This window comes from Solanum stenotomum, chromosome 12, assembly GCF_019186545.1.
Source record: "Solanum stenotomum isolate F172 chromosome 12, ASM1918654v1, whole genome shotgun sequence".
Classification (NCBI taxonomy): domain Eukaryota; kingdom Viridiplantae; phylum Streptophyta; class Magnoliopsida; order Solanales; family Solanaceae; genus Solanum; species Solanum stenotomum.
Genome location: NC_064293.1, coordinates 50,194,948 through 50,212,932, shown reverse-complemented (window position 1 = coordinate 50,212,932; position 17,985 = coordinate 50,194,948). Strand labels below are relative to the sequence as shown.

Genomic DNA, 17,985 nt, shown 5'->3' with positions numbered 1-17,985 from the left:
GAGTATCTTACATAAATTCCACTACTTTAGATTCCTAATTACTAAAATTTTCGATAGTTTGTAATATTATTTTTTATATCATATTTTGGCCTCGAGATATATGTATCATTAATGACGAGATACATTTATGTTGTATCCAATAATTTTTAAAATCGAGATACACGATTTAGTAATTTGAATTATAGGGAGTGTAACTTATTTCCTTAATTAAAAGATTAATTAATAACCCAAGAGATTTACAGGATTCATGAGTATCAACTCTAACAAGTTTTCCTAAAATAACGAAATCATAAACCCAAGTAATTTTGTTATTGTACTCTTCATCTTCTTCATCGGTTCCTTCTAATGTACAACGATCTAGTTGAATGATATCTCGGCTTTAAAAATTACTGGATGTATCTCGCCATTAATGATACATGTATCTCGAAGCCTAATTTGTAAAAGTTTACACAATCGAACTTTAGAGAAATATGAATTACATCTCAGATACATGAATGAGATGTAAAACCAAGATACATTAGAGAAATATAAACTCTATCTCACATACATGTGTGTTTATCACCAATGAATATTACTTTTACTATAATATGAAAATCCTAAGATTAAACACAAAAAAACTTAACTTTACTTGTGCTCCTTATGTATGTTTTATTAACATGTGTCTCTAATGTTGAAGGTTGCAGTGTTGTGCTTGGACATGAAATATAGTCCTGAAACACAAGTTGTGGTATGCAAGCAATCCAGAATCTTGCATTATTCTTGTTGTGTTATCATTCTTGTATATTCTAATTTTCTAAAACTTTTCCTTTGAATTTAATTTATGTTTTGTCAATTTCACTACAAGAAAACTGTGAATTACATGGATATTTTTCTGCGAATTATATACGAAAATTTACAGGTAACTTAATTTTCTGCGAATTTTCCTACCAAAACAATTCCGATGGAAATACCTTCGTAGGTGATTATTACCTACGAATTTGAAAATCCCCAAATAAACTACCTGGGGATTTAAATTCTGCAAGTAAATTACTTGCGAATTTTCTTGCAAAAAATCTAAAGTTATCCCTAAGATTTTTGGTTAAAATTGGTGAAAAAAAGATTTTACTTACAAATTTTTTCACAAGTAAATCCTCATGAAAATATTATATTATTATAAATTTAAACAATTTGTGGAAGATTAATAATCATTTTAATTCCTTTTTTTAAGTTTAATTTCTAGATTTTCCAATTATGTTTAGTAGTTCAATTTCTCATTATTATTTTCTGATTATACTTCTTGTTTTTGTTGTGATTGAAGGAGTCCGAAGGTAAATAATAAAAAAGATAAAAGTGACCTAAATAAGCCACTATTCTAGTAAGTAATTAAAATAGGTTTAGTGGAAGAAAAAATTTAGTTTTATACAATTTTTAAACGTTTTTCGTTAGTCTCATAACATGTATATTTTAATAGATAACGGAATTATTTTTTACACCTTGTAAAACGGAACTATTTCTTACACTTTTATAAAGTGGAAGAAAAAATTTTGTTTTACAAAGAAGAATATTTTTCATGTTTTGCATTAAATTGTATCTCTTTATGAAGCTTTTACAGTGTTTGTCATACAATTATATTGATTTGACATATCATTAAAACAGAAAAAATTATTACATTATATATTTTTATTTATTTTATTCTGAAAAGTCCTCCCAGCTCTATTTGTCAAATTATCACACTTTCTTTATTTTTTTAAATTTTGTCACCGACAGCTGTGTTGGTGACAAAATCCTCTAGAATAAGATAAAAAAAGTGTGTTCATCTCACTTGAGAAATTAGTGAGTCACGAGAGCCATAATTATTACTAGATGGCCAATTACACACCATATATATATATATATATTCTCTTATATAATAAGAGGGAGTTAAGTAGCTCAACCAGGCAGGAGGTCAACATGCCTGCTTGGCAGCTTTAGAGGATAATTTGGTAATTTCAATAACATGGAATCATATTATTGGTCGACAGAAACTAATGTTGTCCATTAATGGTATACTTTTGAGGGTAATGACAAAATTGCCCATCACAACTCATGTAGCTTTTGCTCGCCCTCTGTCTTCAAATTTTTTTCTTTAATTGACAGCCGTGTATTCTATGAAAGGTTATTTTGAAAAGACAAATTAGATTTCTATTGATTATTACATGAAAAGTTATTACTATAATAATAATTAGCAACTTAAAATATTTAAAAGGCATAAAAAATTTAGTGCATTATAAATTTTTTATTAGTACTACATAAATTAGAATAAAGAAAATGACATATATTATTTGAAATGTCATAAAAATAATATAAATCACAATAATTAATAATATAATTTGAAATAGTAGTAACAAGTATCACAATAATTAACAACTTAAATATTTAAAAGTCATAGAAAATTTGATTGACCCTCAAAATTTCATCAGCGCTACATAAATTGAAACAAAATAGGTAATATGTAGTATTGAAAATGACATAAAAAAAGCACTTAAATCATACTAATAATTAACAACTTACAAGTTTAGAAGACATATGAGAGAAATTACGTAAAAAATATTATAAATTATAATAATTAATAACTTAAAATATCTCAAAATAATTTTTTTATAAACTCTCTAGTACTAATAGAGATGGGACTTTCCGTATAAACTATAGAAGTTTATTCGGCAATTGAACACTAGTTTGGAGTGAAACTTCACTTGTTCATGCGTTCACGTTTGGTGTATTTATTGTGGTTATAATATAATTAATCCACAAACATAAAAGTCACCGAGGGACTCGTGTATTTTGACTCAAATCCATCCCCACATAACATAACTAACTGGAGTTCTACAAGAACTTGTGATTTGCATTCACAGCAAAAGGGCAGAGTAGACCCAGCACAGCGTTTAGAAAATAGCGCAGTTGGCCATGTAAAAATACCTCAAAGAGATGTTTGTTGTAATACCAGACTTATTCTTCCTTGTAAAATAACAACGTACTATATATTATACGGGACTCTTGACCCAAAGTGTGATGCACCCACCACATTGTTTAAGCACAAAGAATAAATTCACCGCCTAGCATGAACATAGCAAAACCCAGATGAGAACTAATGTATTACACTAACTAATCCACACATACAATACAAGTTTAGGAATGAAAAGCACCCCTCATATCACACAACAGTTCACTTCCTAAAGCCAACATCTTCACACCTGTCAACACTGATAATACACGACACTGAACGACCACATACCATACACCTCCAAGAACCACTAATCTATTCAATCCAGTTTCCATACTATCTGTTAATCACAACTTTTGATCTGTTGGTCTGCTACTCCCACCTGTTCGATTAGCTTCTCCCACTCTTGATGCCAAAGCAAGAACTTCAGGTGACATCTCCCAGCTTCCACTTTTCCTTCCCCAGTTTGATCCTCTAGGATGTATTCCTGCACGATCACTCTCATCTACTGTAGTTCTCATCTCAGGAGACATTTGCCCTAACATGCCATCTTTAATGTTCAGGCCATCGTTGTCGCTAAGTTGTCCTTCATTATCCCCTACTTCACTCCAAACCGCTTTCCTGCCCATTTCTATGTCCTCCACAGCCTTCCCCATGTTTGGACTCACAAAACCCCCACCTGCAGACCGAGTTGGCACCTTGGGTTCCCTGGGCACCTTTGCACGGAAATTGTTCTTGGATGGAGGAATACTAGTACAAAATATCTCCTTGAAATTCTGCATCACTCCTCTGTTGTAGGGGTTGGCACGCCAATCATATCGGTATCTAAAATTCTCATAAGTAGTCTGCAGTACCCAGAAAATAGACATCACTCACAGTTCACATCAAAATCCAAACCACCTTAGATAAACAAAGGGAAGCATACAATTTCAATCCATGAACATACCTGATTAGTACTGATGAGGTATAGATGAAAAGCAGTAAGACCTCCAACAAACCACACTGATATAAAAGTGTATGCTATCAGAACAATGGAGGCCGGTGTTTTGATCATTGCTTTCCATATGGTGGTGTCATCTAGAACCATGATTCTCTTAATGTAGACCCAGCAGAACCCAAAAACATATATGCAAAGAAGTGTTGTAGAGAAGACAAACATGAAGAAAAAACGGTAGTTTCGCTGCAATAAAAGACAGAAGTTTCATAAATCTGTGCAACGTAAGGAAAGAGTCCAAGACATCAACACTAGATCCATTTTTAAAGATGCATTTGTTACAGAAATTATCAGCGCAAGCAAATGGACTATAGATATTTCCGAAATCAAATGTGGACGTTGACGTTAACAGGTAAATTGACCAGCCCAACTTCATACCTTCATAAATCTCAGACTCACGACAGCAAGTACTGTACACAACGACAAAAAGATTTCAGTCGAAATGTGAGAACTTGTACATGTGGATATGTGTACTAAACCCTCTAACTTATTTCCACCGCAAAGATCTAGAGAGCTAAATATTTCTAAAACATATAATTGTCTGCATGATGGCCATTTGAATTAAATGCTCAGTTACAAACCTTTGAACTTCCTCCTGCTACCAACAGCATCAATGGTAAAAAGAGTTTGATTCATACATTATTATTAACAATTTAACATAATATATATACTTGAGCTGAATTTCACGATGCTTTGAGGATCTAATACTTCAGATCCACAGCATTGCTTCATTCAGACAACAACTCAACAAGTTAACTTTAGACATTTTACGAAATTTACTTGTTTTCGCGAATTGACATTAGAGTGAACAGGTAATTTTTTAAAAAAAAGATAAAGAAGAAAGAATCAGTCTTACATTTATTTGTTTTTATAAGTAAAAGAATCAGTCTTTTGTTAGTATCTTTTTACGAGGTTTCCAAGCAGAAAGAAAGAGCGTGATTATGATAAAATGTCTGATAACTCTTCATATCAGATTATATGCAATAGTTCATCAGACATATCAAGCAGTGAAAAGTAAAACTGAAAAGAGAGCATATCAGTTACTAGTGTGGTGGTACCAACTAAAAATATGTTAAGAATAAAAAAGAACTATTACCAGCCCAATGCATTGTCCTACCCAAGGGCAGTGATGGTCAAATCTTTCAACGCAGTTATTGCAGATTGAACAGTGAGAACAACGGGGAGGTCTATAAAGCATGCAGGTGTCACAGTATTTGATCTTCACGGTAATGCCATTGACCTCAACTTCTTTAATGCGTGGCAAACGTAATTGAGGGGTTTGTCCACCACCTTCTACAGTACCATCATAACCTTCTGGTTCTGGAGGGTGTGCATTACGAGGAATTATTCCTGGATCCCTTCCAGATGTGAGAAGGAGTAGAACTAAAACCTGTAAGATTCAAATGTGAAACTATTAGCCATACAAATTGGAAGAAACCTTGCAAAAGTTATGCAATTAGGTTGCCAATCCTTTTCATTGTAAGGACAGCCACTTAACAGTCAAATCAAAGACTATTAACACAACCAAGCCAAACTTACATCCTTGAAATGCAGTGCCAAGTCTGATATCTTATCAATTTTGAGATCATTGATTTTCTAATACTTGGAATTTTTCCAAGGCAACACAGATTAAGTAATTATCCAATACTCAGAATTTTGTTTCCAGTAACTGTGAGATTAAATAAAGACAACTTATACAGCTATTGTGTTTTCTGCAATTGCAATCATAAACTGCAGGTAAGCTTGTTCAGTAAAACACTAAATCTGATGTTACAATCAATGAAAACTAGGGAGAGAACTTACATAGAATGTGAACACAATGACTACAACCATAATCAATATCCCCAGGTGATTTGAAAAATCATCCATCAGCTTTCTAGCAACAAAGACACAGAAAACTGAGACAGGGGCCACTATGAGAAATATGGTCAGTGCTAGGGATCTTGCGTCTGGCCCAAATATGAACCTTCCTTGGAAGAAAAATATCTGCTCAGAGAAGAACATTAACAGTCAGCAATTAAGAAAAAACTGGCATAAATTCTGTTTGCATCGGAAAACTCTACTCACGTCTCACAGAAACGTTTCTTTTTCCTTTTGTAAGGAGTATATGTAAAGAGATAACTATTTTTAACATAGGAAGTTTGATGATCACTTTTCAGTACATCAAGAAGTAATTTTTCAACACATGAACACAGCTGGAAAGATATTCAGTTATAGATGAGCATATGATCAGTATAGGGACTACCAAAGAAGTTTGTCCTAGAATTGAGATAAAATAATCAACAATGTCCTACTCTAAGTAAAACCTCATTCTGTGAAGTAAAATAGCACAAACCAAAATAGAGTAAATGTGACAAGATAAGCTAGAATGAGCACATCCTCCTACGTGTTGCTTGGCCACTAAAAACTAATACTAATAATCTTCAGGATTTCTCCTCAAAGCTACTCCTTGGGTCTTTTTTAAACCAGGCTGATGGATTTTAGTTTGTAATGAGATAGCAAGTTGTAACAGTGTCAATAAACTATAGTTAAAGCTTTAAGAGGTAGTAGAAAACAATGGAATAGCTAATACTTACATTGCTTCCTTTCCATGTCTGGTAAATCCGCAAGTCATCCGACTCATTAATGGATCCAGACAATGGATCGGGTCGTTTCGGAGGAGGAACCACATACATCTCTGGGCCTTCCTCTCTATTATGGCCCCTCAGGAATCGAGATCTCCAGCAACAAACGTTGATAAGAATATATAAGCACTAAAGTGAGAGCGACTTCCCGGCGATAAAATTTGCCGGCGAAACAGTCAGATTCCGGTGAAGGGGAGTAGTAGTGTTTTGGTTAAATGGGCCGACAAGGCATGAGGGTTAAGAGAGTGTAAAAGGAAAATAAGGGTTTGGTAGGGGACCCATTTCTCACTTTACAGGATGGTCAAACTGACGTGGCATATTATCGTTGGGTGAGCTACTGGAGTGGACCCCATCAACTTTTGTTTCCTTTCCTTCTTCCCTTGCCCTCCTATTTTTGTTTGGGACAGATATATAAGTATAACAATAGGAGTATTATTTTATTTTGTATTTTTAGTTACAAATATCAAATTAGTTTTGAAATACATTTTGTACTAGAGTAATGAAATTAAGTAGTTAACTCACCCACCAACCAAATGACCCTGTTTGTCAGTTCTATAGTATTATTTCTTCCACTTTTAAGGAGTTCATCAGGAAAAAAAAAGAGAATATTTATTGTGCGTAAATAATGTAAATAGAATTGATGTCAATTAAACTTTCAAATATTGACGTATAATTACAAGTATTATTAAAGGTAAAGAAATATAATAAAAGAATGTAGTAGGAGTATGTTATTTTTCAATTAAACGCCAAACCTTTTTCTGTGGACTGAAAATTAACATTGGTGATTGGGCACGAGATGATGTTGACATTGTAATTTTATTATTATAAATTAGTCTGAAGAATGTTTTCAATTGGTTCTATGGTGTAGTGGTTAGCACTCTGGACTTTGAATCCAGCGACCTGGGTTCGACTCCCGGTAGGACCTTATTTTTTTTCCTTTTTTATTTTCCCCACTTAAATTTGTTTTTGTTGTCTCCATAAATAATGGAGTACTCCTATATAGGGTTGTTCATGGTTATTGTTAAAAAATCAAACCAACCACATTTTAAATCAAAGTAATTATAAATCAATATTTGGTGTGGTTTAATTAAGTTTAGTTTTAAATTTTGAAAATCGATATTATTTGGTTTGATTTTGGTTTTACTAAAAAAAAAACCGTAAAAACAACCAAACCAAACAGAGAAATTATATATATAAATTTCATAATTATTTATATATTATTCATAAATAAAATATAAATATTTTGTTAATTTTAATTAACTTAAGTCTTAACTTTACCATTTTCTCAAGCTCACCCTTAATTTTTTGCCCAACTATTAAAAACGGTTGTTTGGTGTGAGGGATAAAAATAAATAGTGATGGAATAAAAAATTTGTTTCTTGTTTGGTTGCCATGTTTGAGATAACTTATCCCACCATTTATACCATAGTGATGGATAAGTTATCACACATACATGATGGGATAAGTTATCCTAGGATAATTATTCTTGGGATAACTTGTTCCCAAAACGACCTTAAAATCAAGTCCATCAAAATTTATCACTTTAATTTTTACCTACCCTACGTCACATTAGATAGTCACATTTTTTCTTGATTGATTTTCTTTATTCGTGTAATAATAACTCTACTATTGCTTAATTGGATTCCTAATAACTTTCTTGTGGATTGTTCATATATTAGGTGTTTGTGTCTATTGAGATGCGTATACTCTCAACAAATTTAATTAATTACTTTCAAATAGAAAAAAGCAAAAAACCTGAACCAGACCAACAACAACCAAACAGTTCAGACCAACAACAACCAAACAATTATTTTTTTCATTTGGTTTGATTTGATTTTAGAAATTTAAAAACAAATTGGTTTGGTTTTGATCTTAACCGATAACCAATTTAAACCGAACCATGGACCCATACATGAATTTATTTATGATATTTTGAGGGATAAAAAGTGAAATAAGAAGATCCATACCTGCATTACTAATCTCTCTACAGTACAATTCTTACATTATTACTCTTGCATCCTTAATCCATGTGGATGCCTATATTTTAATGCAGCATAATCTTCCAACAAACATCTTGTTTGTTTGGTTAGTACTTGAACAAACATAAACAAAACCTAATTAGTAGTACTTCTTAATGATAAATGCCATATACTGTTGTGTCGTCAAACAATCTCTATTGAATTTATTATGTCAAGCATACAAATACATCCCAAATGTATCCAGGGGGTGTCACTTTGCTGAAAAATTACACTCTGTAGATGATAAAATAATTTCTTTTTTATATACATACTATGTGTCTTTTGTGCGTAAACCTTTTCATATTTTGACACCTCTTAATAAAAATGCTAGCTCTGCCACAGATACTCGCATGAGAGTAAATGTTCCTGCTGCTGCCCTAGTAGTGTTTATGATAATCTCAGAATAGAAACCCGAAGTTCTCTGACAAGGAAACTAACTTGCAATCACCATCTTGATTTATAATCTAAATGATCATCCGCATTCTGTTTCCCTTTCTCTCTCCAGGTCTCGCCCCACTTCTTGGCCTCTGCAACAGCTCGCTCCCGCTCTTGATCCTTGTTCAAAGCTCTTATTTCAGTTACATCGATCTGAGCTCCATTAAAATCAACAGAGCTTCCATTTGTTAGTTCTTCAACAGGGGATGTCCTCCCGTCTCCCTGAGATCCAATCTGATTTGACTGAGCTGCATGTGAATCATGCTTTTGGGATGCAAAGTAACTCAAAGCAAGCACAATGTCTTTCGTGTGAGGTCGAGCATGGGGATCATCCTGAACACACATTAAGGCCAGTTCTACTACCCTGCGGAAGACAGATTGTGGAAACTTGCCTCTTAACATTGGATCCGCTAATTGTACATAGTTCATGCGGTCTTTCAACATAGGACGTGCCTGAGAAGGGGCAAGGAAACTTCACCGTTAGTGCACAAACAGGAACTGACAAAACAGGAGCCTAATGTTATCAATAATCTCAACACTTTTCATTCAGAAAAACAAATGAAACGATTTAGCGTATGATACATTTCAATGGTCAGAACCGTGCAAAGATGGTATTTAATCACTGGATAGATCAGTCATTCTCATTTTCCAGTAACTTTAGGCTCCTCCAAGACAGAGACCTTCAACCAAAATACCTTTGACATGTCGATAGAACTATGCAACACTCATAAAACTTTATGCTTCAAAAATGAAGTAATAGATAGTAGAGTCAAGAAAGGACACACAAACATTTTTAAATAGTGAAACAAAAAACTTATACTATTTGTTACATGTATTTATGTTTCAAAGTTGGTTTATTTTCCAGCTTGCCAAATATACTGACTTCAATCAATTAAATGTGAAGTGATTACCCAGTCAACAAGCATTTCTTTTCCATGTTCGCGAGAGTCATCCATTGCTCTACATCCAGTAATTAGTTCCAACAAGAGCACACCAAAGCTATAGATGTCTGATTTCATAGTCAGTTTTCCGGTTCCAGCATACTCAGGTGCGCAATACCCATGAGTGCCCATAACCCGAGTTGAAACATGTGTATTGTCTGCAATTGGGCCAAACTTTGCAAGACCAAAGTCAGAAAGTTTAGCATGGAAACCCTCACCCAATAATATGTTTGCCGACTTAAGGTCCCTGTAGATAACAGGACGATCAGCTTGGCTGTGAAGGTAATCCAGGCCTTTGGCAGCACCAGATGCTATTACCATCCTGGTATCCCAATCCAATGGGTTCATGTCAGGCGTAATATCTGCACATTATACTCTTAATCAACACATTTTATACTTTAGAGGAAAAATGCATATATTAGTTGCATCCTCTGATGCATTTTCAATTTTAAAAAAATTCTACAGAAAAAAAGTTCAGTTCAAATCACGCAAAGTGAAGCTGGAAAAGTTCCCACCAAGCTAAAACACACATAGTAACAACTTTGGCAGACATATTGCAGACAACCACAAATAGGATCAACAAATTTAATGCATGGTTAATAGAATAATACAGAGAGGAGTAAAAGAAGGGCAGTTGATATCCATCAAATTTGGCAGTGCAGCCGTAAAGAAGTGAAGACTTCCTCGATAAAGAACAAAAACTAATGAAAACAGAAGTGAAAGAGTATTAAAGAATGATAATAATAACTTCATATCTTCAAGGATATTCTGAAAATGGACTTGTTTCAAGCTTAAGAGCCTATTTGGATTGGTTTAAAAGTTGGTCAAACCTACTTCTAAGTCATTTTTAGCTTTTGAAAGTGTTTGACAAGGTTAAAAATAACTTAAAATAAGTTTAAAATGACTTTCAAAGGTTAAAAATCAAAAGTAAGTCTCCCCAACTTTATATTTTTTGACTTAAAAAGCTATTTTTTTAAGTCAATCTAAATGGGCTCTAACTGAGTAAAGCTATCAAAGATGATCCAAAAGTTAATAGCAAATAATGCATGAATCTACAGCTCTGAAGAATAATACTCCCTCTGTCCCATTTTATGTGGCACCATTTCCTTTTTGGTCAGTCCAAAAAAGAATGTCACATTTCCTTATATGGTAAGTTTATAAAGGTATAATTCCTCTTTTATCCTTGTTGGTCCCACTTAATCTTAAAATAATACTCCAATACATTTATGAGGAGAGAGAAAAAAAAATCTACTTTTTAAAGGGCAATTTGGTAAACATTTCAAAGTCTTTATTTATTTCTTAAACTCCGTGTCCGGTCAAATATTGCCACATAAAATGAGACGGAGGGAGTATTAACAGATTGGTGCAGGTAGACAAATAAGAATTAATTTGTTAGAAATCCAAATTAAATCTCATGAACTGTATGAGTGAGAATATAATTACCATGGAGATGATATTCCAAAGATCCTAGAGGCATGAATTCATAGATAAGAAGACGCTGCTCTCCTTCAGTGCAGTAACCAATTAGATTAACCAGGTTAGGGTGGCGCATCAGTGAGAGCATGTGAACCTCGACAAAGAACTCCTTATCCCCTTGAAGACCTGAATGATTTAGCTTCTTAACAGCCACAACCTGAATGGTTACAAGAATGATGATGAATTTTTAAATGACCAAAACACATGCACTTCTTTTAGCATGACATTAGATATAGTGAAAATCACCTGACTAGTTGTAAGTTGCCCTTTGAATACTGGCCCAAAGCCACCTTCCCCGATAATGGATTCTCGCCTGAAATTGTTTGTGGCGGTTGCAAGATCCCGGTAAGAAAAAGTTGGAAGGTTGCTTCTCGGAGGAGAATCATCTTTTGATATCAGTAGTTGCTGTCTGGGCTCCAGCAGTGTGATGGGATTATCTGGCATTAAAAAAGAAAATCATTACTACTTGTTGAAAAACCATTTACATTGTTTGAGTTTGTAGATTGAAATGGGATGGGATGGGAAGGGAAGGGAACCTGGAGGAAGATGAGAGTTGATAGGATTAGGAGGGTCCTCAATAGGGACGTAATTAGTGTTGGTTTTCAAGTTGATCCCCCTTTTCTTGCTCCCGATCCCAAAGCATGGACAATAGGGACCCATTGATTCTTTCTTTTTCTCCGATCCTAATCACATTCTCCATCTGCATCTTGCATTTCCCATCTAGCTAGGGTTAACATCTTAATAATAATTTATTCCTCTAATCTCATATTTACAATCACATAATATTCCTAATAATAATACGTATGGGTCGGGCCTGTGTACACTTACATAACTAATCAATCTAATGGGCTTGGCATCATGACTTGTTTCCCTAACTTATCTTACCTGGAATTGGTTCTCTACCTGATTTGTTGTTGACACTTCCACCTCCTCCTCATTTCTTCGTCCCTATCCCTAATCTTGTTTTATGTCATCTAATAAACAATTTCTCATTTATTGGTTTGAATTGATAATTTTATAAATAAAAAACGAGTGAATTTTTTTTTTAAAATGTTAACTCAGCTTCATTTTGCTTTTTTAAAAGTGATCATTTTTGGACATAAAATCTTTCCTGAATCTATCAATGTTTCCATAATCATTTGTTTCATAACAGTGACTACAACATGATGTTATATAAGCTCACTGTTTGGAGAGAATGTGTGTATCTCAAGTCTATGTCGTCTATTTCTAACTACATTAATGTATTTATAGAAGTCATGATTCATACTTAAGATAGGGTATCAAATTAATTTTATCTTGATTTTAATAAAATGGAGGTTACCATTGTTTATTCCAAAAAGCAAAGTAGTGTAATATTTTGGATTAGATGCGAATGTTGTATGGAGATGGTGAGTGGTAGAGGCCGTCCTTGATTCGTGCAAGTTTATGGCATTTAGAATATTAGACGTGGACAAGAGTGGAAGTTAAAGGGTAACTAACTAATTAATGTGCATCCGCACACATTTCCTTTCTCGTCGATTTGCTCGCTGCATCTCCAATCACAACGTACACTTTTCACATTTCCTTCAACACCTCAATTTGTTTACTCTTTAGCTCAATTTTTCCTACACACACACACCTTCTAAATTGTAAAGTTTCCCTTTCCTCACTCACTCAATTACAATTATGGATCTAACACAAACTTCTGATCAAACAATATCCAATGACAAACAGCCAGATATTCCAGACGAAACTCCTCCTCCCCATGAAACAGAGTCTACAGAAGCAGAGATTGTTGGACAACTGCCAACAGACGATGGAGTCATCAAGACAACAGATGATGATGGTGCCAAGACAGACGACGTCAAACCTGACAACGAGGTTGAAGTTTCTTCTCCCCTGCCTCCTGATCTCGATAAGGTTTCAGAAGAAATAGATCAATTTATCTCTGAATCGTCAAACTTAAAAGGGGATGATGATGAATCTAAGCCTCCCGATGTTCCTGTGTTTGTAGAACAATTTGCTGTTCTTGTTGAGGCTAAGATTGATGAATATGATGGTGGCGATGCACCCGTCAAATGGAGCCAGCTAGCTCAGGAGGAAGCCACATCATTTTTGGATATTGTAGATCGAATCTCCAAGCTATTTACCTCCCTCTGTCGATTTTCTTCTGAGTACAAATATGCTTATTCAATCAGCCGTGTTGATGGTGTTCTTCAACGAGCAATGTCCTACATAGAGGAAGAATACAAGTCAATCCTCTACGATTACAAGATCAATACTGATTCAGATATCACCAATTCAGACACTTATTCTGCCAAGCCTAGCCCTAATTCTTATTCATCATCAGACACCAATCAAGATGCAGAACAAGACTACTCTGCTTCTGAAGAAAATAAATTTCCAGGCTACTCTGAGGAAATCGTAGCCACCTTGAATAAATTTTGCAAAGCCTTGATTGCAGGAGGCTACGAAACAGAATGCTGTCAGGTCTATTTCATCGCACGGAGGAAAGCTTTGGAGGAAAGCTTGCATAAGCTTGGGTTTGAAAAATATAGCATCGACGATGTGCAAAAGATGAATTGGGAACCATTGGAGAGAGAGGTTACTGCTTGGATTGCAACATTCAGGCACTGCACTAATGTTCTCTTCTCCAGTGAACGCAAGCTCGCCGATGCCGTGTTTGGGGACCAACCATCAATTTCTGAGACCATCTTCAGCAATTTGTCTCGAGGTATGATGATCCAACTCCTTAATTTCGCTGAAGCCGTTTCCATGACAAAACGGGCTGCTGAAAAGCTCTTCAAGTTTCTCGACATTTATGAGACTTTGCGGGATTTTATTCCTTTGGTGGATAAGATATTTCCGGTTTCTTACGCTGATGAACTCAAGGCTGAAGCTACATTGAGTCGGGGACGCTTAGGAGAATCCATGGTTTCTATCTTTTCGGAGCTGGAAAACTCAATCCAGGGGGACTCAAACAAGACACCGGTTCCAGGTGGTGCTGTTCATCCGTTAACTCGCTACATCATGAATTATCTGAAATATGTAGGCGAGTACAGAGACACCTTAGAGCAGGTATTCAGAGAACATCAGATGATAGAAAGAGCTGACTCAGCCACGGGATCAGACTTTGACTGCCAAAATCCACAAGCGGGTCAGAGTAATCATCATACATCATCGAATAAGCTATCACCTTTCGAGACGCATATGATAAAAGTCATGGATCTATTGGATTCAAATCTGGAGGGAAAATCAAGGCTTTACAAAGACACTTCACTCAGCTCAATATTCATGATGAATAACGGACGATACATCTTGCAAAAAATAAAAGGATCTCCAGAGATCAATAGCCTGATGGGGGATCAATGGTACAGAAAGCGATCTTCAGATCTAAGACAGTACCACAAGAATTACCAAAGAGAAACGTGGGGTAAATTGTTGCAATGTTTAAACCATGAGGGATTGAATGTGAATGGGAAAGTGAATAAACCAATATTGAAAGAGAGGTTCAAGAGTTTCAATGCATTGTTTGACGAGATACACAAGACGCAGAGCAGTTGGGTTATTAGCGACGAGCAATTGCAGTCGGAGCTGAGAGTTTCCATATCAAACATGGTTATACCAGCCTACAGGTCATTCTTGGGAAGGTTTAGTCAAACATTTACTCCGGGAAGGCAGACAGAGAAGTATGTAAAGTACCAACCTGAAGAAATTGAAACAGACATTGATGAGCTATTCGATGGAAATGCTACGCCATGGGGGAGGAAGAAATTGTAATCATAATAATCAACTGTTAAGAGAGAGAGGTAGATCAGTTGATGATCAATAACGTTCTTTTTGTGTTGTAGCTTTTTTTTTTTTTTTGGATTATTGTTTATGTTTGTAGTGGTACTCAATTAATTAACTTTTTAAACTTTAATTCTTTGTTTCATGTACCCAATTCACTTTTACTACTTTTAAGTTTTATATACTCGACAATATAATGCCAAACTTTAGTTTTACAGGAGCAACATAACAATCTTAAAAATTGAGTATTTCTATAAAATTTAAAATAAAGTTTACATGATGATGCAATATTTATGTAATTGTATTTTATGATTTCATTTTTATTTTATGTTGTTAAAAATTAGAATAAAATATAATTTATATTACATGTAGATTTTGAAACAAATAAAATTTTATATTACATGACGATTATGTATGATGATTATTTGGAAAAATAAGAAAAGATTTATATTATGAAATAAAAAAATAAAAATAATAATATAATATTAAAAAGAGAGAATTTTTTTGAGGGTGTAAAATAGAGAATTGAATTGAAATTAGTTATCTCCAAATTGAGAGATTGACAATTGACACACTAAATGTATACTTGTAAAAAGACTAAAGAAAAAAAGAGAAATTCAAAGTTAAAGTTTATTTTCAATCTAGAAAGGTGGTTTTTTTTTTAAAATATTAAAAAAAAAGTGACACATAAATTGAGACAAAGAATAAAAGTATCGAAAAACAACTTTGTTGATTAAATCAGGGTCCTAGACGCAACGGGTAGAGCTGGCAAATTAGAATACATCTGAAACAGGATTCCTACAAATATGAATTATATCCAATATTACTTGAGAAGTCAAGTTTAGTGCCACCTTTTAAATATCAAGTTTTTATATGAGAAATAGTTACTCTACCAAAGTATTCTATGAAGTTTTAAGAGCCTGTTTGGATTGACTTAAAAAAAATATTTTTTAAATTAAAAATAAAAAGTTAAACTGAAATGACTTTTAAGTAAAAAAAAAGAGTAGGGAGAGACCTACTTTTGATTTCTGACTTATTTTAAGTCATTTTTTTTACCTTGCCAAACACTTCGTAACTTATTTTTTTTTTATATTTGTCAAACACTTCTAGAAGTCAATCTTAAGCCAATCCAAACGAGCTCATTTATTAAAAACCGTAAAAATTAGACTGGATGATCAGTTTTCAAATCAACCATCAAAATTTAGCTATTATTTCAAATATAACTAGAAAGTGACCATTTAATGCAAAAATATTACTCCGAACAAATGCTTGTAGAGAAAATATGAAACACACAAAACATGACATACATACTTGAGTTGAATTTCAACACATTTGTTCAAAATGTTACTGAAGTTTGAATTTTAGGAACGATTTTGTGGAGTTTGAACTTGTAAAAAATCAAACATTTATGGATTTTGAAATTGGTATCATTAATTAAACGATGACAAAGTTTTACAATCGGTACCATGAATAAAATAACAATAAAATATATATCATGAGTGAAATAAACTTACATGATAATGTGAAAATCAATGATTATTTACTTGTAATACATGTTTTGAACTCAAGGACAAGTTGAAAGAGGTGTTGTGTTCACAACAATTTTTGGTGTTGTTTAAGAAAAGTTTGGGAATACAAGCTTATCTCAATACATTTTCCACCCATAGACAAATGATCAGACAAAACGCTCCATTCAGTCTCTCAAGAATATGTTAAAGACAACCTTAGATTTTAGAGAAAATTGGGGTGATCACTTGCCCTTTATTGAATTTACATATGATAAAGCTACCATTCAAACATTAGAATTGTAAAATTCAAAGCTTTGTATGGACAAAGATGTAGATCACATATCGGATGGTGTGAAATTGACGAAATATAATTACTTCAGACAGATCTACTTCATCATGCTATGGAGAAAATCGAGCTAATAAAAGAGTGACTTAAAACTAGTTAGAGCCATCATAAGTACTACTCATATGTGTGACGCAAGAATTTAGAATTTAATGTGAATAAACTGATGTACCTTTATATTTTATATATGAAGGGCGTTATGCAATTTGAAAATAAAGAAAAGTTGAGTATCTGATTCACTCAATATATCATATATTCATATTGTGGAAATGTCTAGGAAATTCTTTCATTGTTGTATTACTGAGGATATTGAAATCACAAAAAGTTTACTTATGTACTATGCTAACTATTGAGTGGATGATAGTATATATAAACCTAACTACTGAGTGGATGGTAGCCTCCACGGTACACACATGGGGTGTTAGTGACTTAGATCTTTCGCCTTAAGTTATTCGTGTTATTGAGTGAGATCCACAACTCAAAAATAATTAAACTCTGAATTTTTCTCAACAAAGTTTCTTTAATTGAACAATCTCACAATTCTCAAATATCTATCGATTAACCAGAAACATATACACAAACCTCATATGACATTGCATAACAAAAATAATTAATAGGCATAAGCATATACACGATTTTTATGATTTCCTATTGAACATGATCTGCATTTTCAAACTTCTCAATCAATTTTTTCCGAGCCTCCACATCCAATGACCAAATACATACTTAAACATACTTAAAGTTCGAACAAGCATTGCAACTAAATCTAATACAAACATTTCCAATCAAATTGAGATATTAAATTTATTAAATCCTAAGTTGTTAGAACCGTTTCCAAAGTACTTAATAAAAAAGAAAGAAAGAAAATACATCATATATATATATAAAAGAAAACCTTAGGTTCGCCTATGTGGCGCCA

General features: G+C 33.7%; 3 protein-coding genes and 1 non-coding gene across 4 annotated transcripts; 2 read left to right on the top strand and 2 right to left on the bottom strand.

Moving 5' to 3' along the window:
* Positions 1–3,036: 3,036 nt before the first annotated feature.
* Positions 3,037–6,806, bottom strand: LOC125847844 (probable protein S-acyltransferase 7). The gene is made up of 5 exons (XM_049527552.1): positions 6,530–6,806; positions 5,757–5,939; positions 5,050–5,343; positions 3,906–4,139; positions 3,037–3,804 (listed from the first exon to the last, which is right to left on the bottom strand). The coding sequence occupies exons 1-5, from the start codon at positions 6,626–6,628 to the stop codon at positions 3,307–3,309; spliced, it is 1,308 nt and encodes a 435-aa protein (XP_049383509.1). The 5' UTR covers positions 6,629–6,806; the 3' UTR covers positions 3,037–3,306.
* A 624-nt stretch (positions 6,807–7,430) lies between these two features.
* TRNAQ-UUG (transfer RNA glutamine (anticodon UUG)) lies at positions 7,431–7,502 on the top strand. Its single transcript has one exon. It is a non-coding gene; the product is annotated as a tRNA-Gln (tRNA).
* A 1,239-nt stretch (positions 7,503–8,741) lies between these two features.
* Positions 8,742–12,107, bottom strand: LOC125847521 (probable serine/threonine-protein kinase PBL7). Its single transcript, XM_049527122.1, has 5 exons — positions 11,984–12,107; positions 11,694–11,884; positions 11,415–11,604; positions 9,942–10,333; positions 8,742–9,483 (listed from the first exon to the last, which is right to left on the bottom strand). The coding sequence occupies exons 1-5, from the start codon at positions 12,105–12,107 to the stop codon at positions 9,040–9,042; spliced, it is 1,341 nt and encodes a 446-aa protein (XP_049383079.1). The 3' UTR covers positions 8,742–9,039.
* A 1,005-nt stretch (positions 12,108–13,112) lies between these two features.
* Positions 13,113–15,208, top strand: LOC125847837 (exocyst complex component EXO70B1). Its single transcript, XM_049527545.1, has one exon. It carries the CDS (start codon positions 13,113–13,115, stop codon positions 15,204–15,206), a length of 2,094 nt encoding a protein of 697 aa, XP_049383502.1. The 3' UTR covers positions 15,207–15,208.
* Positions 15,209–17,985: the final 2,777 nt, after the last annotated feature.